Source organism: Fusarium musae, chromosome 3 (genome assembly GCF_019915245.1).
Source record: "Fusarium musae strain F31 chromosome 3, whole genome shotgun sequence".
Lineage (NCBI taxonomy): Eukaryota > Fungi > Ascomycota > Sordariomycetes > Hypocreales > Nectriaceae > Fusarium > Fusarium musae.
The window spans coordinates 1,301,350-1,326,366 of record NC_058389.1 but is presented as its reverse complement, the minus strand read 5'-3'; the positions used below and the strand labels follow the sequence as shown (position 1 = coordinate 1,326,366).

General features: G+C 50.4%; 6 protein-coding genes across 6 annotated transcripts; 3 read left to right on the top strand and 3 right to left on the bottom strand.

Annotated features, from left to right (window-relative positions):
• Window positions 1–1,064: 1,064 nt before the first annotated feature.
• J7337_003879 (uncharacterized protein) lies at window positions 1,065–3,499 on the top strand (the record flags this gene model as incomplete). Its single annotated transcript, XM_044821588.1, has 3 exons — window positions 1,065–1,073; window positions 1,417–1,564; window positions 1,614–3,499. The coding sequence occupies 3 exons, from the start codon at window positions 1,065–1,067 to the stop codon at window positions 3,497–3,499; spliced, it is 2,043 nt and encodes a 680-aa protein (XP_044682921.1).
• Window positions 3,500–3,999: 500 nt separating this feature from the next.
• J7337_003878 (uncharacterized protein) lies at window positions 4,000–4,977 on the bottom strand (the record flags this gene model as incomplete). The annotated part of the gene is made up of 2 exons (XM_044821587.1): window positions 4,000–4,657; window positions 4,712–4,977. The coding sequence occupies 2 exons, from the start codon at window positions 4,975–4,977 to the stop codon at window positions 4,000–4,002; spliced, it is 924 nt and encodes a 307-aa protein (XP_044682920.1).
• Window positions 4,978–6,094: 1,117 nt separating this feature from the next.
• On the top strand, window positions 6,095–7,497 carry J7337_003877 (uncharacterized protein; the record flags this gene model as incomplete). The annotated part of the gene is made up of 2 exons (XM_044821586.1): window positions 6,095–6,670; window positions 6,724–7,497. 2 exons carry the CDS (start codon window positions 6,095–6,097, stop codon window positions 7,495–7,497), a joined length of 1,350 nt encoding a protein of 449 aa, XP_044682919.1.
• A 2,305-nt stretch (window positions 7,498–9,802) lies between these two features.
• Window positions 9,803–15,626, top strand: J7337_003876 (uncharacterized protein; the record flags this gene model as incomplete). Its single annotated transcript, XM_044821585.1, has 5 exons — window positions 9,803–10,113; window positions 10,177–10,280; window positions 10,341–15,179; window positions 15,231–15,380; window positions 15,430–15,626. 5 exons carry the CDS (start codon window positions 9,803–9,805, stop codon window positions 15,624–15,626), a joined length of 5,601 nt encoding a protein of 1,866 aa, XP_044682918.1.
• Window positions 15,627–16,272: 646 nt separating this feature from the next.
• Window positions 16,273–18,996, bottom strand: J7337_003875 (uncharacterized protein; the record flags this gene model as incomplete). The annotated part of the gene is made up of 1 exon (XM_044821584.1): window positions 16,273–18,996. One exon carries the CDS (start codon window positions 18,994–18,996, stop codon window positions 16,273–16,275), a length of 2,724 nt encoding a protein of 907 aa, XP_044682917.1.
• A 543-nt stretch (window positions 18,997–19,539) lies between these two features.
• J7337_003874 (uncharacterized protein) lies at window positions 19,540–24,419 on the bottom strand (the record flags this gene model as incomplete). The annotated part of the gene is made up of 4 exons (XM_044821583.1): window positions 19,540–20,455; window positions 20,512–21,641; window positions 21,688–24,044; window positions 24,296–24,419. 4 exons carry the CDS (start codon window positions 24,417–24,419, stop codon window positions 19,540–19,542), a joined length of 4,527 nt encoding a protein of 1,508 aa, XP_044682916.1.
• Window positions 24,420–25,017: the final 598 nt, after the last annotated feature.

Sequence of the window (25,017 nt, the reverse complement as noted above, 5' to 3'; positions counted from 1 at the left end):
TATATATTGGCAAGCCTTTAGACCAGTGATTATGGCCCCTTGGTCTAAAGCCTGAAGTTCTCTCGCTCCCTGAGGCCATTCAACCGCTAATAGTAAGCTCGCATTGGCGCTTCAACTATTCCTCAGACCATAAACAAGGAATGCAATGTTTTCTTTCACTTGCTATTTTAGGCCTCAGGTAAAGGACATTAAAACAGAAGCCAGGATTGTTACTCTGTATGAACCCCGGTGTAAATGATTGTATGGCTGAGTCTGATTGTCATGCAGGACTGTCCATTGGATTCGACAAATGAGGACGGGCTTTATGGCCTTTTAGAATGAAGGTTTAATGTCAGGAATCGGCTTGGCTATGTGGCTCGGTGCATAGGCAAGTCAGGATAGGCAAGAAAGTAAATGCTTGGTCTTGGTGAAGCCTTGACCTAAACAATCAGCGGCCTGCATGGAGAGCTATGATTACGGATCATTCAAATAAAATGGGATACTTAGGAGGAATCAAGACAAAGGTTTAGAAAGCCTGCCTATCTAAAGGCAACGATGAGAGAAACTATGACGTCTTTCTCGTTGCTATTGATATATGTTTTCCTTTGAGGTTGTATTGTTTGTGCAGGGTAAGGAGTTTTCAGAGCAAAACGGTGGTGACAGGAACTCGATCTCAAACGGTCGTCTCTACGATTGCCGACCATTAACCGTTTCGAGAGCATCACTGAATGAGCTTCCCCTGGTCTAGGCCCAAATAACTCCTGAGGCGGACAGGCACCTCGTCAGAGGTGAAGCTGATGCGGCTAGTCCGAAAAGGGTAAAGCCTTGACTCCCGATTCTTGGGGCCACCTAGAAATTATCTCTACCTGTGAGGTGAGGTAGCCTTGCTACAGCTACGAAAATCCACCTCCCCGTGATTGCCTCCCTGTCTTCCATTCCACATCGTCACCTCTTTTGATACCCATTCATCCTCTTCCGGGAGCTCTATCTCATTATCAGAGCATCCTTTCTCACCGCCCACGCGATTATCCGAACACGCGAATCTCCGACCGACTTCGAGTGTATAGAATCAGTTGATTGATAGAATGGCTGCTGTGAGTGCTCTTCCCATGACATGGCCCCTTCTATTATCCGCTATTTGCCCATCTCCCTCGCACTGTTCACGGCTTTCCACATGCGAGCATAAGCTCGCATTATTTGCAACACCTTGTCAGATAGCCCATGGCCATTTCTGCCTCTCTCGCATCCTCCTTGTTGCCTTATTCCCAAGCCCGCCTTCTCCCCGCTCGCGTGTTGTCCCGCCGTTGCGCCCCGTTAGATGGCCTCAACTTCGAGATCCGCAACTCCACGTTCATATGCACTTCCACGAAAATGCGACCACCCCGATTGCGCAGTCTTCCACTTTGAGGAAGACATTAGCTAACACGTCCCCAACAGCCGCGAGCATACAACAACCCGGGCCCAGGCTACCTTCAGAACGGTGCTGGTGGTCTTCCTCCCACTGGTGCTGCACCACTTTTGCCCAACCAGGGCCGCGTCCTTCAAACCGGTCCTCTAAGAGTTCTGTGTATTGCCGATGTTCGAGGTTGGTGATTACGGGCGACTCAGTTGGACGAACACTGAACACCATATAGGAAATCTGAGATCACTCAATGATCTTGCGAAACAAGCCCGAGCTGACCATATCATCCACACCGGTGATTTTGGTTTCTACGACGACACTTCCCTGGAACGAATCGCCGAGAAGACGCTTAAGCATGTTGCTCAGTATTCGCCCCTGATTTCGGAGCCCGTAAAGAAGGCTATTCAACAAGGAGGACCAGGCCCCGTAAAGTCCCGATTTCCGCCAAATGAGCTTCCTCTCTCGGAGCTGCCTCTCCTTATCAGCGGTGAGGTCAAGCTTGATGTTCCCGTTTATACCGTCTGGGGCGCTTGCGAAGATGTCCGAGTACTAGAGAAGTTCCGAACCGGCGAGTACAAGGTCCCAAACCTGCACATCATCGACGAGGCTCGATCAATGCTACTAGAGGTTGGCGGTGTCAAGTTGCGACTACTTGGTCTTGGTGGTGCTGTTGTCATGCATAAGCTTTTCGACAATGGCGAAGGTCGTACTACCATTGCTGGTGGTCAGGGTACTATGTGGACAACTCTCCTGCAAATGGGTGAGCTTGTCGACACGGCGCATCGAGTTTACGATCCTACCGAAACCCGCATCTTTATCACACATGCGTCCCCTGCTCGTGAGGGCATCTTGAATCAACTCTCTGTAACCCTGAAGGCCGACTTCTCTATCTCTGCCGGACTCCACTTCCGATATGGAAGCTCTTACAATGAGTTCAGCGTCAACCCTACTCTCGACCATTACCGTGGCAAGCTTGCTGCCTCCAAGGCTTCTTTTAACGATGTCTGGGAGACTGTCAAGAGTGAGGTGGAGCCTGCCATCCAACAGAATGAGGCGCAACAGAATCTTCTGAAGAATGCCCTGCAACTCGTCGAGAAGATGCCAACCACTGCTGCTGGTGGCAACCCCTTTGGCGGCCCGGCTGCTGGCCAGGCTTCCCTCGGACAAGTCGACGAAAGTGCCTTCAAGAATATGTGGAACTTTAACCTTGCTGATGCGGCTTTTGGCTACCTGGTTCTCGAGATTCAGGATGGCCGTATTGGTACTGAGATGCGTGCTCAGGGCTTCAACTTCTCTCACCGTGGCGCCAAGCAGCAGCCCGGAATTCCTCCCACCACAGCTGGCCCAGCTGGTATTCCTTCTCCTACCCCTCCCTCGACCCAGTCCAGTGTCCCCCCTCCTACCAGCCGACAGCCTTCAACAGTCCAGGCTGCTAAGCCTGCTGTCGCAACTCCTCTGCCCGGCCCTCCCAAGCCGGCGACTCCCCAACCTGCCCCAAGCTCGAACAGTCCTGCTCCCGCCCCGCCCAGCAAAGACACTGAGAAGGCCACAGCTCCGGCTTCCGCTCCAGCTAATGGTTCAGCGCACCCTGAGCGTGTTTCTTCTCCCGCTCCCAAGACACCTGCCTCGGACATCATCGGTCTTTTCATTATGAATGTCAACACCGAGGATCAGTGTCGAGATCTGTTCAGCGAGGAGGACAAGAACAAGATTCTTAAGGTTGACAAGTGGGGTAACTCAAACAAGGTTGTTCAGTTCAAGACGACAGAGGACCGTGATGCTGCTTTGGCCAGACTTCCTGAGGATGTCAAGACTAGAACCCAGGAGGATCGATCCAAGCCTTTGGTCAAGATTTTCCAACATCGCGAGGGCAAGACATATGCCAACCGAGGTGGTGCTGGTAACTGGGGTGCCAGCGGACGCGGCGGTGCCACCAACACCAGTGGATATCGCAGCGCTGGAGGAGCCAGTGATTCCGAATCTAACCGACGCGGTGGACGTGGTGGTCGCGGCCGTGGCGGAGATCGTGGACGGGGTGGACGTGGTCGAGGAGGCCTCAAGGGCGAGACGGGCACCTCTTCGCCTGCCGCTGCTCCCGCCACACCCGCCGCCGATTAATACCATACTCAAAATTTGAGTGTCACTAAACAACCGTTATGAGGCCCTGGTTCTTTCCATGCGCCTTTTATTATCTTTGCCTGCTTTTTTTGGGCATCACCTGCTTGTTACGCCTTGATCTGATCTGATAGGGGCTTAAGCAACAGGAAAAGCGAGGATATCTCACCGGCCTCGTTTTCATGTATCGTGTACCTAATGAGATTTCGGAGTCGAAAATCCTTGACATCGAGGGTACGGCTTCTTTAGTTTTGACCTGTATGGAGTTCAGTTGTGAAGAGAATTAAAAAAAACATCGTTCTGGGCCCTGGAAAGCATTTCGGAGACGTGGATGTGATGATGACGTTCACGGAAGCTGGATTAGGGGGAGTAGGTTGAGGAACGATTTGGAATGAATTAACTTCCTATTGTACAATGCTAGACTGTGATTGACTATTCGTGATGCTGATCGTGATTGATGGACTATTTTACAGACTAAATTACATGTGTATCTTTTAGCCACCTCATACGGGCTTCATTCCCTTGTGAATAGCAGCAATACCGCCAGTCAGGTCCTCGTAGCCCTCTCCAGCAACGACAAAACCTGCATCCTTGATCATGTTTCTAAACTCGGTCTGGCTGGGAAATCTCTCAATACTCTCGACCAGATACTGGTAGCTGTCGCGGTCCCCTGCCACTAGTTGACCGATCAAAGGAATGCCCTTGAAGGACCACTGCTTATAGATAGTGTTGAAGATGGGGTGCTTGTCAACCTTTGAGAACTCAAGGCAGGCAAATACACCACCAGGCTTCAGAACCCGGTGGGCTTCCTTCAAAGCAGCTGGGATGTTGGAGAAGTTGCGAATACCGAAGGCAACTGTGTAAAGATCGAGCGAGTTATCCTCAATCTGAGAGGGCAGGACTTCGGCGTTTGCCTCGAGAAAAGAGAGGGCAGATTGGTGGGACGCAGGGAGTGCAAGAGAACGCTGGCGACCAACTGCTAGCATGTCGGGGTTGATGTCGGAGATAATAACGGAGACGTTGGGATTGCAGTTGAACTCATGGGCGTGCTGAAGGTGTCGGAAAGCGATATCGCCGGTTCCGCCAGCAACGTCGAGAATGCGCTGAGGTTGACCAGGGGGATTCGTAGCACCGGGGTTGAGGGAAGAGATAAAGTAGTCCCTACGTTTCAATGTTAGTTTGTTACACCGTGCGGTATAAAGAGGCTGAACGCACTTCCATAGACGATGAATACCCAGAGACATGAAATCATTCATCTTATCGTAGGATTCGGCGACACTTGTAAATACACCAGCAACACGCTGCTGCTTCTCTGCTTCTGTGACAGTCTCATATCCAAAGTGGGTAGGTCGATCAGATGTAGGGGTTGATTTGTCGCCACGGACGGCATTGGTAGAGTAAAATGGCCGAACGAAAGTAGGAGAGCATCTCGAGGGTTTTAATGTGCGGGAGAGACCCCGGAGGGCTGTACGCGAGGCCATTGTGAATGTGGTTGGGCCTCGCAGGTTATGGGAAGCTCTGGTTGAGGTCAGTTCGAAAATCATACGAGGCTGAGAGTTGGAGTTTTGCGGTGGGTCAGAAATCGTGGCGCCCCAGCCTTGTAGCCACAGTGGCTGACATTGATCTCAATGTCGAATCGAGAGACTGGCACTAAAGAAAGATAATAGGGATATCTCATCTCACCTTTAGACGCTTTCTCCAGAGTTGGCAACGGTTGAAGCATTACCCTTGTTCTTTTCTTGGCGGTGCTTAAAGATGGCTTGAATGAAGGTGCGCACCCGGGTCTTCAACCACCAGGCAAGGAGTGCAAAAATTGCGAAGAGGGTAAGAAAAACGATTGCGATGGCTACTGCTGGAGTGGCGGGCATATCGAAAATCGTTTCGAAGAGCTAGATTAGATGTTACTCCTGGCGATGTCTTTCACGGTGTTGTTGTGCAGAGATTAGAAGTTACAAGGTTGCAGATGTTTCTCTATTACTTCAACTGTATGCTTGGTCAGTTTTGACAGTGATTCTATGTTCTGGTTGCCATGGTGCATATGGCTACATATTGACTGTGGTTGAGATTCACTGGCAGCTGGTGACAGCTGCAATTAAAAGTGGCAGATGCTAGAGCTGGGGCTGGATCCATCCATGGAGATCTGGAGTTTATCGCGAGTGTGGGGGAGAGCGATAAGAACTTTGTGTGGGGGATAAGTTGGGTTCCTCATGGCTATCATGGGTTTGGCTTTATGGCTGGCATCAAACATGACATGATGAATGGTTGGCCATGTCTGGAGGCACGGTGTAAGGTTTGGCAAGCAAGTCAAGTCAACCAATTGCCGAAGAAGTAAGACACCCCTGGAAACAAATACTGGCTGAGGATGCCGAACATCGTCAAACCACGGCTTATTACTATCTCGCCGTCTCGGCTTTCACGGGTTGGAGTCGGCTCAGGATGACGTCGCTTCCTCGCGGTCTCAGACACAACAACCCCTCGGTAATACGGTCTACTGTCTATCTGGCGTATCATTGACGTCCGGTGATTTGAATAAAAGAAAACATAGCCCAGATTCCAATTGACACCCCAGAAACCCAAGCACCCACATACACATCCATCATGAAGTCCCGAGCTCTGCGTCAAGTCGCCCTGCGGCGGGTCACCCTTTCTAGGCCACATGTAACACCCATTACTATCCGATCAGCCAGCAGTGTATCGCAACGGCCCAATTCCAACTTTGTCTCCTTTCCTGGTGCTTTGAAAAGCGCGTTCACAAGCTCTCTCAAGTTCGAAGATCCCGAGTCGTATCCTGCCTTATCGACGTATCGCGTTGTAGACCAGCATGGAGTTGTGGTGGATGAATCGTTCAAACCTGATATCTCCGATGAGGAGGTTATTCGTCTATACAAAGATATGGTCTTCATCTCGATTATGGACCTGATTATGTTTGATGCGCAAAGACAAGGTCGATTGAGCTTCTATATGGTTAGTGCTGGCGAGGAGGCCGTCAGCATTGGAAGTTCAAGCGTGCTCGACAAAGACGATGTTATGTTCTGTCAATACAGAGAGCAAGGCGTGTTTAAGGAGCGAGGGTTTACAGCCAAAGATTTCATGAGCCAGTTGTTTGGTAACAAGAACGACCCAAGTCGAGGACGCAGCATGCCTGTCCATTACGGAAGCAAAGAGCTGAATATTGTAAGTGTGATGCGGGCTGAAACCACCAATCCAAAACTAACACGGTGGAATAGCATTCAATTTCGTCTCCATTAGCGACACAGCTTCCCCAGGCTTCCGGTGCCGCTTATGCTCTCAAGATGCAAAGGCTTCAAGACCCCAGCTCCAAAGCTCGTGTGGTAGCGGCATACTTTGGTGAGGGTGCGGCTAGTGAAGGAGACTTCCATGCTGCTCTTAACATTGCCGCAACACGATCGTGCCCTGTTATCTTCATCTGCAGAAACAACGGATATGCTATCTCAACGCCTACACTAGACCAATACCGTGGTGATGGTATCGCCAGCCGTGGTATCGGCTACGGTATCGATACCATCCGAATAGATGGTAACGATATCTGGGCCGTCAGAGAAGCTACAAAGAAGGCACGTGAGATGGCCCTTGAAGATGGTGGGAAGCCAGTTCTCATTGAAGCCATGACCTACCGTGTCTCTCATCACAGCACATCAGATGACTCGTTCGCCTACCGTGCGCGTGTAGAAGTTGAAGACTGGAAGCGTCGCGACAACCCTATCACTCGACTACGAAAGTGGATGGAAGCGAAAGGCATCTGGGATGAGGCCAAGGAGAAGGAGGCTCGCAGTGATCTTCGCAAGGAGATATTGAAGGCGTTCAGTGAGGCAGAGCGGGAGAAGAAGCCCCCGATTCGGGGCATGTTTGAGGATATCTACGAAGAGTTGACAGATGATTTGAAGGCGCAGATGAAGGAGCTTAAGGAGATGCTGGATAAGTATCCCGAGGAGTATGATGTTGCTGAGTTTGAGGGTGGTAAGGATAGCTTGAAGCCATGAGATAGAGGTTGTAATGGGGCGATGAATAGCCCAACCGATGCAAAATCAAAGAACAATCTCGAATGATATTCTAATCAATTCAGTAAAAAATTCAACCAGTGTGGGTATAGTTATAAGTGACATCAGTTTGTGGTTCTTGTTAGTAATGCGTTGTGCGTCCACCAGATGACATTGGTTTCGAGCATATCTCGTTGATCTTATTATGGCCAGAGGTGTTCTTCTGAAAACCATAATAAGCTTAGATCTTATGCAAATACTAATGTAGTCTGTTCCTCTATCCCGTCTAGTGCAACAAGATCTAAAGCTCAAAGTACCTTGTTGTCACGCGGGCAGCACAAAGTTAGGTATCCAAACAGCGACATAATGAATCATCCGAGAATGACGATAAGCCTCAGTGAGCCAGAGTCTGTTAACCGTCTCATTTTTGTGCTACGAACATGATTTCTATCAAACTACAGAAAATTTTAGTCAAGGAGCTTGAGGCTCTCTTGACCCATTCAGCCGTGCAATATCCGATGTTGATGGCTACCTTACCTTAGGCACCTAGAGATTGATGGATAGTTGCCACATTCATTAGCGTGACTTCTCCAGTGGGTTTTACTGAGTAAAGGTATAGACGCCCCTATGGACCTAAGCGGGCCGCTCCACATGCTGAGAACGGATCTCAAGCCGCACCTTGATAACATTGTTTCGTGATGTTGAATCACTATGGACTGTATATTTACATGGGAGATCATTCCAGTGCTAGATCGTTCTTAAGGGGACTCCATGTGTGGTTATTCAATGTATGACAACAGTTATGACTGAAAGGAATGATAAATGCATCATGTAATGTGAACAGAAACGGCACAAGACCACCGGGCCATGTTAGAACAGAGGCCCCTCAGCCCCTCTCTGAGCCGGCACAGTGCATGTTTGCTTGCAGTCGATAAGGCTGGCTCAACAGAATCACAGTGCCTCGAGTTCGTGGAATACATGACAAGTCTCCAGCTTTATCGCAACGTACCTCAGGTCGTACTCCGTACACTCAGTGCCGCATGTGTTTTTCGCCTCGAGCCGTGTGTCCAGTGTCCTCAGGGCCGCAGATAGTGGAGTCGACCAGCTCACACACGTCAACCCGACTTGACCGTCCGTCAACCACCACATCCATCCAATTGAAGAGCCATCATCCTCCCTCTTCTCCCCCCAGACAAGACTCGTATCTGTAAACCCAAAACCCAAAACCCAAAAAACACCACTCACCTTTCTCCTCCTCTCATCTTATTCTCACCTCCAGAGTGGCATTTCTCTTCGAGACTTTATTCTGTAACTTCAAGTCTGGCCTCATCTGCAGCACAGAAAGATATCCTTAGACCGCATCATCTCTACACCGTAAATACCTACCTTACCTTACCTTAATCGATAACCCGCTATCGCTCTCGTCATCAGTTCATCGCCTTCTCGACTTTCGGAGAGAAACAACGACCCCGCCGCGCCCGCGCCTGCCCGCTGCCTTCCTGATGGCGTAGGTCGTCTGGGCATGGCAGAACGAACATCGGCAGGTGATAACGAAGTGCGACTTCCTTCTACCTCGACAACCTCAACTGCCAATCTCTCTCCCGCTTCCGCCGCTTCTTCAGCCCATAGGTAGGGTCAACCCTTTTATCCTTCCCCCGTCTGTTGTCCGTCCATCTTCATCCTTGACTTCTACTGTCACTCAACTGCACTGCACTGGCCTACGTTTGCTTCACTTCACATCATATCGCTGCACTTCACTTTTCATTTCTTCACTTCGTATCATCTGCCTTGCGCCTGCGTTTGCGTCTCCATCTCGTCTTGTCTGTTACTCACCCTGTCGCTCCGCTCTTTGCGTCGCTCAAACGGGACAGACACCCTCGTCATCCCAGCACCGCCGCTGCTCTGCTACGTTGCTGATTCACGCACATCGAGACAAGAAACCGCAAAACGCATTTCGCACTCCCCATGAAACTTGCACGCACACACGCCTGTTTACAGTCAACTGCTGTTTTTGTCCACCCAGACTTTTTTGACGTTGGCCCAAAAACTGTCTTTCAGCTAGCTATAGCTGTTCAATAGCCTTCTTCACTGACAAAGCTCTGTCATCCTTGGCCATAACATAGGCTTTTGTAGAGCAAACACTGTCTTCGAAGTATTTGACTTTTCAGCCACGGCTCGTGCTCGTGTTTCCTCTTTCTCCTTCTTCTTCTTCTCCCTCCATCCTCCGTGCAACATCCGTCAACATCATCTCTCACATCTTCCCCATTATTTGCCTTAACGCAGATGTATCCTCAAGCTCACGACAATTATGTCTTCTAGAATCACCAGATCTTCGGCTCGTCAAGCAGCGAGTCAGGCAGCCCAAACTAACAATATTGCTCCTGCCGCTGCTGACGTCCCGGCCATACCCTCCACTACTCCATCCACACGCAAGCGAAAAGGGCTCGCCGCCGAGAAGAGCCCCAACGACGCATTACCACCCTCTGGGTCTTCAGGTCGACGGTCCAAGAGACAAAAGATCCCCGAAGCCGTTCCACCTCCAAACGCCAACAATAACAATCACATCACTTCCCGATCTCGGCGAAAAGGAAAGCCCGCTGTTGATATGGACAGCCCGGAGTAAGTCTTTGATGCAAAGTGCTTATAGCTGATGGCTTAGATTCAACGTATTAACGACCCTAGTAACAACCAACCCGGATCTGCGCATCCTCCAGAGCCCTCCATCCCCTCAGGTTCTTCTAGCAGAAAATCGAGCCGTTCTAAGAAAACCACGGGACCTCCATCAGGTTTGTATATCCCGTGGGTAAGTTGGAATTGCTGAGACACAGAACTGACGATGACTGTAGAAACCACATCTGGTACAACTTTGACCACCCGAAGATCGAAACGGAATCTTGACAGCGCAGTTGATCAAGATACACCGATGACGGGTACCGACGAGAACAAAGACCCAGGACCACCACCACCCCCTCCTCCTCCCATCGATCACCACGACGATGACGATAGCGAAGACAATGACGAGGACGAAGATGAAGAGGGATCACGAAGGTACGACGAAGACGAAGACGACGAAGACGATCCTTTTGGCGGATTTGGTGGCCCTCCAGGCAGTTTATCCAGCACACTTAGAGCACTCACAGGGATGATGTCCGGCCTAACATCTCGATTCCGGGAGATTCTTCACAATCTGCGAGTTGATGATCTCTCAGTGCAGCTAATAGCTCTGCAGGAGCTATCAGAAATACTTCTAGTTTCCAACGAAGACAACCTCTCTGGCCACTTCTCTCCCGATGCGTATGTTAAGGAGCTGGTTTCCCTCATGAACAAAGAAGAAAGCCCCGAAATCATGTTGCTCGCGTGCCGTTGCTTGGCAAATTTGATGGAGGCTTTGCCTGCCAGTGTTGCGAACGTCGTCTATGGAAGCGCCGTCCCTGTCCTGTGCCAAAAACTTCTCGAAATTTCTTTTATCGATTTGGCAGAGCAGGCCCTGAGCACATTGGAAAAGATATCAGTCGAATATCCTGCCAGTATCGTTCGTGAGGGTGGCCTTACTGCTTGTTTGTCTTATCTCGACTTTTTTGCTACCGGCACGCAGAGAACTGCCGTTACTACCGCAGCAAACTGTTGCCGCAACATCCCCGAAGACTCTTTCCCAGTAGTGCGAGATGTTATGCCTACACTTCTCAACGTTCTCAATAGCAGTGATCAGCGGGTCGTGGAGCAGGCCTCGCTTTGCGTTTCTGGCATCGTCGAGAGTTTCAAGTACCAACCCTCCAAACTTGAGGAACTTGTTAGCGTCGACCTTCTTCGAGGTGTGCTGCGACTTCTTGTTCCCGGTACGACCAACATGATTGGCTCCAGTATCCATACACAATTTCTCCGAGTTTTGGCATTCACTGCGCGAGCTAGCCCTCGTCTTTCCGCAGAGCTCTTCAAGCTTAATGTGGTAGAGACATTGTATCAAATCCTGACTGGGGTTTCACCACCCAGCGGTACCGAAGATGTTGCCTCCAAACTGGACAGTGTTATAATCATGCAGGCTCTAATCCATCGGCCCCGAGATCAGATCATTGAGACGCTCAATGTCATTTGCGAATTACTACCTAACCTACCACGAAATGCAGATCCCTCATATGGTGATTTTGTCGAACTTCAAGCCTCGGCAGATCCTACAAACTCGGCAGCCAGTGGGGGAAGAAACCGCAGGTCTACGAATGAGAAGCGCATTGAGCTTCTTGAAGAGTGCAAAGACGAAGTTCGCCGATTTGCGCTCATCATCTTCCCTACTTTGACGGATGCGTTCTCCAGTACTGTCAACTTGAGCGTCCGCCAAAAAGTCCTCACAGCACAATTGAAGATGCTCTCGAATCTTGATGAGGACATCTTGGTTGAGGCGCTTACTCCGGTACCTTATGCCTCTTTCCTCGCTTCCATTCTTTCACAACAAGACCACGCATCTCTGGTTATGCTTGGTCTGCAAGCGGCCGAGCTGCTACTAAGCAGACTCGACAAGATCTACCGGTATCAATTCTATCGCGAAGGAGTCTTTCTTGAGATCACCAAGATTGCTGAGGAGGAAGACGCAGTTGAAGAGAAGCCAGGCAAGGGTGAAAAACAGGAGTCTCAGGGCGAACAAGCAACTGAACAAGACAACGAACAGTCCTCAGACCAGGAATCTGAGCATGAGGAGGACGAAGAAGATGAGGAACGCGAGTCCTCTGATGATGAGGACGAAGACGAAGAGCATGATAACGAGAATGGCGAGGCGCAGAATGAGGATATGTCCCCTGTTAGCTCCCGGGGATCTACCATGTCTCTCGAGGTCCCTCTCCATCGTCTTGTCTCCGACGTGCGATCCATGAAATCTCGAACTCGAGACGTCGCCAAGAAGTTCTTGGAGACCCATGAGACTGAAGGCCATGGCCAGGCTATGAAGCTCAAGGCAACAGCAATCCTTGATGCTCTTTCAGATTTGGCTGGTGAGCTTGAGGCCTTCTATCTCAAGCCGATGCCCAGCAACGTTACGGCCGATAAAGGAAGGGAACTCTTCACCAAGCTTGCATCATATTTCGATACCGACGTCTTGGAAAGTGTTACGAGCGCAGAACTTCTGGCATCTGGTCTTGTCCGTGTGCTTCTAGAGGTTTTCAGCAACCCAGACGAGAAACTGGCCCGTGCCGCCCAGTCAACGTTCCTAGAAGTCTTCATGGCATACACCGTCAAAGCGAAGCCAAAAACTGCAACTGCAGAATCTCCGGCAACGCCTTTCAGCGTCATGATTCACAAGCTTCAGGACTTGCTCAGTAGGTCAGAGCATTTTGAGGTTATTACGGTGCATCATAACACATTTGACGGCAACCACAGTAGTCCTGCTTCCATGCTTGGGAAGCAGATTCGACTTCGTCTTGTTGCCGATGATGAATCCGAAATACCTCGACCTTATCGTAATATAATGGTGTCAATTCATGCCATCGCGACTTTCAAATCCCTCGATGACTATTTACGGCCTAGGATCAGTATCAATGAGCGATCTCGTGGCTCCGCCCGCAGGGATGGAGTTGCTCGAGCACTTGCCGCTATGGCAAACAGCGCGGGTCTTCCTCTGAGTAGCGCAGCAGCAGCCCGTCTAGCAGCAGCTGAACGATCAGGCCCTTTCTCGGGACCTCCGATACCGCCGCCGCCTGCTGTTGCTACGCCATCTGGCTCCCAAGCACTTCGCAAATCAAAGTCACAGGCTGCCCCTGCCACACCAGACCAATCTGCTGGGCCGTCTCGCGATAAAGGGGCGCTGAGACGCTCTTCAAGACGGCATGGCGCCGCTAATACACCCCCGGCGCCTCGGCCTCCGCCTGTTGATGACGAGGAAATGCAAGATACACTAGAATGCGCCGACGAGAAGCAGCTGACTGATGACGATGACGTCGGAGACAGCGGTGCATTGGATGCCATTGTTGGTGAGCTCGAAGAAGACATGCAAGAGGAATCGACGCCTGAGGATACTTCTGCTGTCAACATGGAGGTCGCTACTGGCGGCCATGTCACCGCACGCAAGGAAGATGGCACTCGAATCGCGACACCAACTGGATCTGGTGTACCTAGCCGTGCGGGTGGACCCTCAGTTGGCTCTCAAGGCACACCTACTCCAGCCTTGTCATCGTCGAGGCCAATGTCTTATGCGTCCGCTCTCCAGGCAGTGCCCCAAGATTGGCACATCGAGTTCAGTCTTGACAACAAGCTGATCCCCAATGAGACTACCATCTACCGCGCTGTCCATACTTCAGCTTCTAACTCAGATGAGCATCTAAGCAGAAGCATCTGGTCAACTGTGCACCCAATCAAGTTCAAGCGTGTACCTGGGCCACCTCCTGCGGAATCTCTTTCATTTTCTTCAAACACGGAAGCTGATGGTGAAGATGAACATGGAATCCCCGCTTCCCTTGCCAAGAACCCAACAACGTCATCAATTTTACGCCTATTAAACATTCTTCACGATCTCAACTCGAACATTGAAGATGTTTTGATTGAGAAAAAGAACAGCGTTATTGGCCTGAATGTTGAGCCGTTATCACAGTTCGTCAACACGAAACTCACAGCGAAGTTGAATCGTCAGTTGGAGGAGCCCTTGATTGTTGCCAGCAACTGTCTACCTAGTTGGGCGGAGGATTTAGCTCGCCTTTATCCCTTCCTCTTCCCATTTGAGACTCGACATTTATTCCTTCAATCTACATCTTTCGGATATGCCCGATCAATGGCGAGGTGGCAGAATACCCAGTCTGCGGAGGACAACCGAAGAGATCGAAATAACGAACGGCCATTCCTCGGTCGCCTTCAACGACAAAAAGTTAGGATCTCACGTCAGAAGATCCTTGAATCGGCCTTGAAAGTCATGGAGCTATATGGTGCTTCACAGAGTATCCTAGAAGTGGAGTATTTCGAGGAGGTGGGCACTGGTCTTGGTCCCACTCTCGAGTTCTACTCAACAGTCTCGAAAGAGTTCTCAAAGAGGAAGCTCAAACTCTGGCGCGAGGTCGATTCGAACGGCTCTGATGAGTTTGTGTCTGGAGCCACTGGGCTCTTCCCTCGGCCGCAGAGCGATGAAGAGGCTGGGACACCTAACGGAGAGCGGATTCTGCATCTTTTCAAGATGCTTGGAAAGTTTGTTGCGCGGTCCATGATTGACTCCCGAATCATCGATCTTCACTTCAACCCCATCTTCTTCCGCATTGGGGATGCAGTTTCATCTGGAGTCAAACCATCATTGGGGGCTGTGAAAATTGTCGATCCTGTCCTTGCTCGTTCATTGAAGGCCATCAAGCAGTTTGCCTTGGCCAAGAAGGAAATCGATGAAGACCCCAATCGTACACCAGCACAAAAGGTTGCCGACACACAAAGCATTACTATCGATGGCGTCAAGCTTGATGACCTTTGTCTCGACTTCACTTTGCCAGGTTATCCTAATATTCAGCTGGAGGATAATGGTTCCCAAAAACGAGTTACTATTGACAATGTGGACTCGTATCTGGAGAAGGTCATTGATATGACTCTTGGGTCTGGTGTTCGCCGCCAAGTTGATGCCTTCCGTGCTGGATTCTCACAGGTATTCCCCTACTCTGCACTGAGTGCTTTCACGCCAGATGAGTTGGTCACCTTGTTTGGCCGTGTAGATGAGGACTGGTCACTTGAGAGTATGTATAGTCCTACAGTTTTACCTCTGATATATGCTAACAGTTCATCAGCTCTCCTTGATTCGATCAAGGCCGATCATGGTTACAACATGGATAGCGAGACCGTCAAGAATCTGCTCCATACAATGAGCGAATTTGATGCTTCGCAGCGCCGTGACTTCTTACAGTTCACCACTGGAAGTCCGAAGCTCCCCATTGGAGGTATGTTTCGTCTTCCGGTTGTTGATGGTCAATTTCTAACTTTCCCTAGGATTCAAGTCTCTGACACCTATGTTCACTGTGGTCTGCAAACCAAGTGAGCACCCTTATACGTCCGACGACTACCTCCCTAGTGTCATGACGTGTGTCAACTACTTGAAGCTTCCAGACTACTCTACCATTGAGATCATGAGGAAGCAGCTTTTCACAGCAGTCAAGGAAGGCCAGGGAGCGTTCCATCTGTCGTAGATTGGTTTATCTTCCGAAGTACTGCACGACACAATGCCTAGGGCCTCTCAAGGCACCTGAGCAACAGAACGATGACAACGATGCTCTTTTCTTGGACGACTTGGCAGGAAAAGTTTTTATATTCGCTTGATGCCCCTGATGAAACAATACGCCCCCACGAAGGTCCGAAATGATGGAAATAGACAGGGCATCTGACGTGGCGCCCACAGTAACACAATATTGCATGGCTTGGGGGACGGCGCAGGACTTGTTTTTATGAGAAGCACAGGAACGGCATGGCATATTTTTGAAGCCTCTTCCCAAGGAACAACGAAGGAGAGGCAGGGCAATGATTAAGATACCGCCTTTAGGCAAAGTAGTTATAGAGATGAAATTGTGTGTTTGCCTATCCTTATCTCAACGCCACAGTGGCTGCGTAAATACTATTCGTGTTTCGCGTTATTAGTTGCGTTGATTATTGACGACAGAATATAGTTAAGCCAATGCTCCCAACTCCAAAGCTTACAGTTCAGCCATTCATACATACATGTCCAATAAGTGAAAAACGAGGCTATCCTACGTTCTTCCCTTACACGCATCTTACACTTGTCCTAGGGCAAAAGATACAAAAAAACGCAGAAATAAATCAAAGAGTCATGCCAAAATTCTACAATCGTTCATCATCATCGTCATCCGAGTCCCAGATTTCAGGCGGAACCCTTGTGTCGTCACGCAACAAGCTGTCCGGCAGCATCTGGCTCTTTGTCAGCAGCTGCGACGAGCCTGGATTGTACCCCGACAGCAGATGCAGGGCGTCATCGTCATCATCCTCGTCCAAGAGGCCCTCAGGAAGACCTATACTGCTGGAAGAGTGTAGCGGTGGGCGGCGAACGGACGACGAGTGTTGCTCAGGGGTGGAAGACTGAGAGACGGTAGTTGCCTGAGATGGGCGGACGGCAGGTCGTTTGGAGGCACTACTTAGTGAAGGGCGGGTAGCGCGGTAAGAAGATGCTGCAAAGGGGGTACGACGAGGAGGAGGTTTGATGGTTGTGGGAGAAGAAGCGATGTGGGTGGTTGGGGGAGTAGTATTTTCATTGTTGTTGTTGTTGTTTTCCTCCTCGGGGGTTGAGGGAACGAGAATATCGTCCGAAGTTGGGAACTGGGTTGATTGAGCGAAGTCACTCTTCAGTTGGGCTTCGACTTGCTGTGACACGCTCATGCTTGAGGAAGGGACGGGCGTCTTGTCCGCTGGTAGAGGTTGTGAAGAGTTGGCAAAGAGATCAACTCGTCCACTGTCATCATCTTCGACTGTAGCTTGAGTCTGTGTTGGTTCGTCTCCTGGTGTATTCTCTTTAAACAGAGCATGCCGTAAGTTCCAGAGCAACTGACCTACGACAGCAGGTGGGAAATAGACATAGCGAGCAGTATCACCGTCGATCCATCCCTCTTCCCGCATATCATCTCCCTCAACAGGGTTGTTCAGTTCGTATACTTGAGTCAGGTGATAACGCCAGGCTGGACCTTCAGTAACACGACCAGGGTCAGCGCAAGCCATAAATCGCAACAGGTCCCCATCGTAGAGCCAGAAGCGAACCACTTGTGCCGGTATTTTAAAGTTGAGTATAAGATCAGCCTGGTAACCTTCTATCACATCATCGATAATGTCCTGGGGTAGCGACAGGAGCACGTCTGTACGAGCCGATGCAGGGGGCAGTGATTGAAGGGTTGCCAGTGGTACACGCTGAGATTCTAGTGGCTGAGTTTGAGTTGGCGGAAGAGGACGGTGGATGGGTTTGCGAACAGGCTTTGCTGGTCGGGGGCGGCTCTTGGCCTGGGGAGTTGCTGAGAGGGGAGGGAGTGTAGGGGGCAGTGTAGTAGGTCGAGAACTCAGAGACAGGAGTGAAGAGGTTGATGTTGATGCTTGACCATTTGAGCCAGACGATTCCTCAGAGGAAATGGTTGCAACGGCTTGTCGTTTAGTTTTAACGCTCGTCGTTTGCATAGAAGAGGAGGATGCTCTAATGACCTCTTCCTCAGATGAAGCAATCTCGCTCATAACGAGTTGCGTTTCAGCACCAGCAACGAAAGCGTTTTCGTCGTTCTCGTCACCAAAGTCTTCATCCTCCTCATCCTCAGAATCAGGTATCTCGAGCATGACCTTCTTTTTTCCACTGCCTGGTGATACTCGCTTCATCCTTGGCGTGGGGCTACCACTCCTCTGACTTCCACCGAGTTCACTACTCCTCCTCCTTCTGGACTTGGTAGGCGTCTCCAGCTCGTCCATCGCAGAAGACGATGTTTCAAACGGTTCAATGACGCCTTTTGGAGTTCTTGGTGTCTTGTTCGGCGAATCCACAGGTAGTTCCTTGAGAGGTGTACGGTTAGTAGACCCCCAACTGTCGGTGGCGTAAGAATCCTGGATGATGCGCTCGTGCTTTCGAGGCGACGATGTTGTCTTAGGTCGTCCTCTTAGCTCCTTCAGCGGAGATGGGTTCGCTGGTGAAGATGTCTTTCCTTTGAGAGGCGACGGATTGGCAAGGTCTGGTGGACCATAGCGTTCCAGCATCATGCTAGCGGGTGTTGACGATATGCTAGGCGGCGCAGACAGCTGGCTCGAGGAAGGTATTTCTGTTGCTTGAACATTCTTGTGCGGTGTCTGCTTCTGAGGTGTCTGTGGCACAATAGACTCTTCCCGCTGAAGAGTTGGTTCTTCTGGCCTACGCTTCAATATCGATTTTGGAGTTTTCTGATTCTTGGCAGGTGAAACGTTCTTCTGTTTTCGGGTCTTTCGTGGACTTGGACTAGCCGCATCGCCCAACCATTGCTGGAAGTCGTCATCATTATCTTCATCTTCAGAATCCTTGATAAACTCGGCGTGGGCTGGATCGCGGCCGAGGAATTGGGTCAAAGTCTGTGTATGGTAGGCCGAACTAGGTGCATCTCCCATCGTCTTACGTCGGCTCGATTTCCTTTCCTTTTTCGGTTTTGGCTGTTCCTCTGTATCATCGCCCAATGTCCGTCTTCGCTTGGCTCGCTCATTCTTGTTAGAAGTGACTTTCGCTTTCGCTCGTCGTTTCCGCCCGCTCGAAACAGGCTCCTCGTCTTCTTCTTGGTCTTCTTGTTCCTTGTCTGACTGCATTTCATCCTGTTCACTATCACTCAGGACGATCGGGTCCTCGTTCCCTTCCAAGCTCGATACAAAGTCGAATTGAGTCAAGGTTTGTTGTCGAAAAAGTCTCGAGGGTGTTTCCGCCTGCTTCTTCCGATTTTGTTTCCCATATGTTCGAACAACCTTTCTACGCGCGGGGAACTGTGCTTGCTGTTGCGCGGGTGTTGAATGGTAGACACGACTTGGTGCGGGTTTACCGCCTGAGCGGGTTTTGGGCGTCATGATTGCCGCGTTAAAGTCGCTCAACGACGTGATACAGTAGTTTTTGGGCTTGAGTTCAAGTAAAGCAGCATATGAAAGTCGACATATTGTCCGTGGAGTGGATGAACATGATATATTCAGGCAACTTCGATGTAATGTCGATGATGAAGTGGAGCTACAAGGGCTCGAGGGCGTTAAGTGGCGTAGCTTCCCTGCATGTCCAAGCTCGCGACGCGTAAAGTAGTGGGGGCAATTAATGATCGCGCCTCAGTAACGAGGCCTATAATTAGAAGAATAGTATAAGACGGAGGAAACCAACCAAGTATAAATACGACTCCATGATAAGACAGACTCCAGCCAAGCAAGTATCGCAGAGATTTGTAGAGATCAATAAATATACCGAGATATATAAAGTCCATTCCTCAAAACGCTCGACACCACGAAACGCGCCTCATATACTACCTTACCCATCCATGGCTGATCAAGCATGCCAATATACCTAGAGAATATAGTATTCGTACAGCAAGTTCATCATCATGTTCCCATTCGCTCTAAGCACCAAACTCAACGAAAAGCCGCCTTGACGTCGGCTCGAGGCCACTCGAAGAGAACATCACCACCATATACGTTGGTCGTCACATTGCCGACCCGTCTCTCAACCTTTTCGTAGAACTTTTCGCACTCTTCCAGCACCTTGATCACCAATCCTCGGCTTAGTCCTGGTTCATCGGCATCGCCAAAGTGCTTCTCAACACGTTTACGCAGCGCCTCGATGCCCTTTCGCACTTCCTTGGAGTCGTAGTTGCTCAAAACCTTATTGAAAACCGTCTTGCTGTTGGAAGGCTGCGCAGCAATTGATGCTGGTGATTTGCCTGTCTGCAACTGGGCTTCCATGTTCTCGAGGTGTTCCAGAATCTTTCCGAGTGGTCGCCGCATGACTGCATCAAGATATAGATTCATATGCTCGTAATATGTCGTGTTGGCCTTTTCCTTCCATTCCTCGAGGACGTCCAGGCCTCGTGTATCCGTCTCCTCAAGGAAGTGGTTCATGTTCTCAATCAGGAGGATATGGAAGTTGAGGGCTTCCTTGTCCTCTGGGTCAACCGAGCCGGCTGTCGCACTGACACCGGGATTCTCTCGCGCAATGACCATGAGTGAGTCAAACATGGTCTTCAGTATTCGGTCATACTCGCGATCAACAGTACTTCGAATAGGCAGTGTGGTGTCAACACCGAGCAGCATCTCCTCCACAGCTGCTGAGAAAAGAGGGAAAAGCCGGATGAATGCAATAACACCCTTTCGCTTGCTAATCTTGACCTTGGTCTCCTCAATGGCCCGAAGTTGGTCGTCAACGAATTTCTTGAATCGCAGTTCCAAGTGCCCATGAAGTTTTTGCAATAGTGTGTTGACATACTCTTGGTTGGACTGTCCAACCTCGGCAGAGTACTTCTCGATAGTCGCTAGGACTCCAATCCCTTGGCTGAATAGCCGTTAGTATGCTCTTCAACACCATGATATCAGAGGATTTAAACTTACATTGGGCCCTGCCCGACAACCCACTCCATAAGACGCAGCAGTTCCGATTCCAGGAAGGTAAAGATCACCTCCATTGCGCGCAGGATACGTCTGGCAAGTTCTCGATCGGGTTCCATTAGTCGGGGTCTTCTTAAATCAGTTCCTCCACGATCAGAAGGTGTTGTTGTGGCAACAGCATCTGGGAAATCTATCTGCTCAAGCGTGGTCGCATGGAAGAAGTCGATGATGAAGTTTTGCTCCATCTGTATCAGTGGGATGAGATTATCCAGAACTCCAGTAAAGACTTCGTGAGGCGGGTTCTTATTATCATTCACTCCCTTGTCGGCCTTTGGTTTGTGGCCACCGTCTTCTCGAGGAGATCGCAGAGCTCTCGCCAGAGTTCCGCTCCGCTTTACAGTCAACTTCCTGGCAGTGGTAGCCACACCTCCTTCTTGATGCTTCTCGACTGCGGACGTGAACAGAATTTCAGCCTCTTCTCCAGTTGCCTGTCTGGCATTCCTACGCCAAGACGCAATCGTAGCCTGAAACTCAACTCGGTAAACAGGTTGACCCTTATCTTGATAAATTTGAATGAGCTGGTTCCACTCATCGGGATGCATATCTCGAGCGTATAGCATGAGAGGGCTAAATTGCCAAAGAATATCGCGGCCAAGCTCGTGGTGTATAGGATCCACCTTTCTGGACAAAGCTCCCTCCATGGCAAGCTTGGTTTCTGTAAAAGCATGATCAAATTGCCGGGACATAAAGGCGACCAATCTGCCAATGAACATGGCGCTTTCTTGGTCATAAACAAGCTTCTTCTCTTGGACAATCCGCATCTGCTTGAAGTCAGGATTGAGGCCACTCTGGTTTGTCTCGGCAGTAATATCGGCCTTCTCTTGATCAGCTCCACTACGCGCAGGATCAATCTTAACCATTGCCTTATAAAGTGTTACAAGAGAAGATTCGACGTTTTGTAAGCCGCCTAAGTCATCCAAAGGTGCAGATCTGAGGACTTCAAGCTCATTCGATGTGATAGCACAGGTCTCAAGCAAAGACTCAAGCTCTTTCTTGAGTAACTTTTGGTTGGCAGTTTGAACTTGAAGACCTTGGCCCTGGGCTTCGATGTAAGCGATGTCATCTGAAAGGGTCTGTTCATGATTAGTAACATTTCGAGCATATTTTAGGACAACATACCGAAAGCTCGACTGAGTAGAGTGTGAGCAAGTTGTCAAGCTCCTCACACTCAGCCATAGCAACATCAAGCCCAGCCTTGATGGCATCAACGCGTTCATCCTCTTCGCGGAAACGAGCCAGCCAGCCACCAGCCTGAGCTTTATTCAGCTCCCGCTCTAGGTCAGCTCTCATTTCTTCCACATTGCGTGATCGCATTTGTTCTCCTGGAATCCAGCCAAAGAAATCCAACCATTGAGCAAAGTCATCACTCCTCTCATCTAGAATAGACGGGTTGACCCCCAATGTCTGCAGGTATTTCATATCGTTGCCTGCATTGATGGAGCGGCGGGTCTCCTTCTTTTCAGGTTCGGTTGCCTTTTGCACTTCCTGCGGCGGCCCATGCGAACTCGTCGGCCTACTCGTTGGGAGACTAATCTTGACTTCAGGAACAAGCGAATTACGGTTCGCAGACTTGGACTGCTCCGCGGGTTTAACTTGCTCCAATTGTTTGGCCTCTTCCTCAGCTTTAGGTGTTTCTTCTGGTGTAGGTTGTTCAGAGGGGGTATCTACACCCTTGGAAGACGGTCTGGGTGGCGCAGGGACAACACTATTGATCCCATCTGGCCCCTCTTCAGTCTTACTCTTCAGTAGGCGCATACGTTCACCAGCACCACCAGGCCTGGGTTTGAAGGCAGTTGCAGCGTTGGCCGCAGACGCAGCCTTCCACAATGCACCGGCGATCTCATTTCTGGACTTTTTGGCTCTGATCATAGGACCGAGGCCTGGCCTGGATTCGTCGACTGTCTCTGCTGGTGATGGGTTAGATTCGCGATCAGAAGGTGTCACTGCACGCTCCCCAGGTGATGGCTCTTCCGCTGGCTGAACCGGCTCTTGCTTGGACAAATCAGGGGGTGGTTGTAAGTTTGCAAATCTTGGCACGCTCACTGTCATCGGCGAGACATCAGAAGAACCTGCTCCAGAGCCTGGAGACAGAGCTTGAGCGGGGATTGGTGCTTGAGCCTGTGCTTGCGAAGTGTTGGGTACGAGAGCTGGCGTAGGACTAGGAGCACGGGCGGCTGCAGGGCTGGGTCCACGAGCCGGGCTGGGCGTACGGGCTGGTGCAGGGCTGGGTCCATTGCCTGGAGCAGGACTTGGAGTTTGATTTGTTACATTAGTTGGCGGGTGATGTGAGGGAGGGTTGGGTGTATAAGCTTGTTGGGGGTTGTTCGGTCCTGATCCAGGCCTAAGGGACGAAGGCATGGGAAGTGGCTCACGCTTTGGTGGGTCTGGTAGTCGTCCTGTGGGAGGTGGTGCCACTTCTCGATCTAATGTGCTCCCCGTGAATGAACTGCTTGTCGATTTCTGGCTTGCATTGTCCATTCTCGGCACAACGCGTTCGCTGCTGCGAGGCGGAGGAGCCATTGGTTCTTTGTTCCCAGGACTAATCAGTGGTGGGGGAACCAAGTCCCGATCATGAGGGCGAGTTGGATCCATGGGCGGTCGTCTCCTTTCGGGGGGTGGTCTATCTAATTGAAGTGGTGAAGGAACAGGCTGTGGAGGTTGAGGAGGAGACAGAATAGCAGGTGGTTTCGACTTGGGCGAAGACTGTGGCTGAGGGGGTGTAAGAACAGCTGGTGCCCGGGATTCATGGGGCTCTGCAAATCTCCCATACGCCCCTGGGCCGTTTATGCCATTGCGAGAGCGCGGTGGTAAACTTGACCCATCATCACTCCTGGTAGCCATGGAGGTGGCAACCGAATCCTGACTCTTGTTGCTCTGAGCCATCCACCGAGGTTGGGGCGGCCTTTCTCTCGAAGTGGTTGAATCGAAACTTCCGACAGGTGAAGGGCCAAGATTTGGGTGTGCTGGGCGAGTAGGCGGCGTCCTGTACTGGGGTGCGTCTTGAGGACCACTTCCTGAGAGTCCTTGATGCGAAGGATGCATCGGATGGGTTGGACGAGGAGGGGCGCTCGCCATCTGACTCGAAGGTTGCTCAGCTATAGGAGGAGGTGGCGGCCGAGAACCACCTGTAGCCGGTCGTCTTGTTGCTCCCATAACTTGATCATACTCCTTTTGTTCAAAATTTGCAAGCTCCGGCGTCTTGCCACCCGTGTATTTCCCGTATATCTTGATAAGACTAGCAATGAAGAATTTCTTTTCCTTGTCCGTCTGAGCATGCCAGAAGTATGGCTTCCCGAGTGTCACTTGAAAACCGGTGTCGCCAGCCCAGTCCCGGTGGTCTGGGATGGCCTGGGGGCCAGTGTAAGATTCAATGCGCGAGAGGTCATCAAGATTCCACGTTTTTCCGATTGAAAACGATCCATTAGCGTTTTCTTTTGACTTGTGCAGGCGAACTCGGCCGGACTTGCGCACGGCTACTATTATTATTCGAGGTTTTTGACCTTCAGCATTCCGAGCCTGAGGTGGAGGAGGGGTCGTAGGATAAGAGGAGTATTCGGTAATGCGGATATGAGTTATGTATGTTTCAAGAACTGGTCAAGGCCATCAGCCAGCTGGACGTTGAGTATGAGTTTAAGAGCCTTATACCCAAACTCTCGCGACATTGTGTTTCTTTGAGCTAGGAGCTCATGTCGTTGAGTTTAGGGTTGGCTTCAACAGCATAACTTACGAGAACCATCAACATCCTTCTTGTTAAAGCAGCTCTCTATTATACGGCGTTTTTCATCCTCAAATCGCTCTGCCCTGCTAGTAGCCGCGGCGGCACCAGGGCCGCCCCCGTTTGGGCGGTCCATGACAGAGTTCGAGGAACGGGATCACGCAGGAGCGTTAGGATGAGCAAGGAGGCATGTTCGATTGAGCAGCAACCTGGTGAGATTATTTCGCGGGTATGGCGAATTTCGGGGACGAGTAGGCGACTGCGCAGACTTAGAGCGTTGTTGAATGTCGTCGAGTCGAGTATATAATGTATGTTGAAAGCTGATGTGGTGGTTGGTCGCGGATTCGAGGACAGGTCGTCGAGGTCAATGTGGCTGGAGTTTCCCTATTTCGATGTGGATGTTTCGGGTGGGCACCTGCTTAGTCGTGTACCTGCCTTCGATGCTCCACTGCAGCTTGGAGCTGTAAGGATGGCCTACTCACAACCGTTCTTGTGCTGATAAATGGCCGAGTATTCTCTAATGCAACGCTCTATGCTGAATAATTGGATTATAACAAAGCTCTACTAACAATAAGCCTAAACAACCAAGCTCTGGGAAAGTTGCGACGGCAAGCCACATTGTCCAAGTCATGTGTTGAGAGCCAATGAACAAGCCACATGATGAGGTCAGCGGTATCATACGCCACTGCTATGGCGCGTCACAGCACCTCAATCTGTGACAGCTATCAAACTGT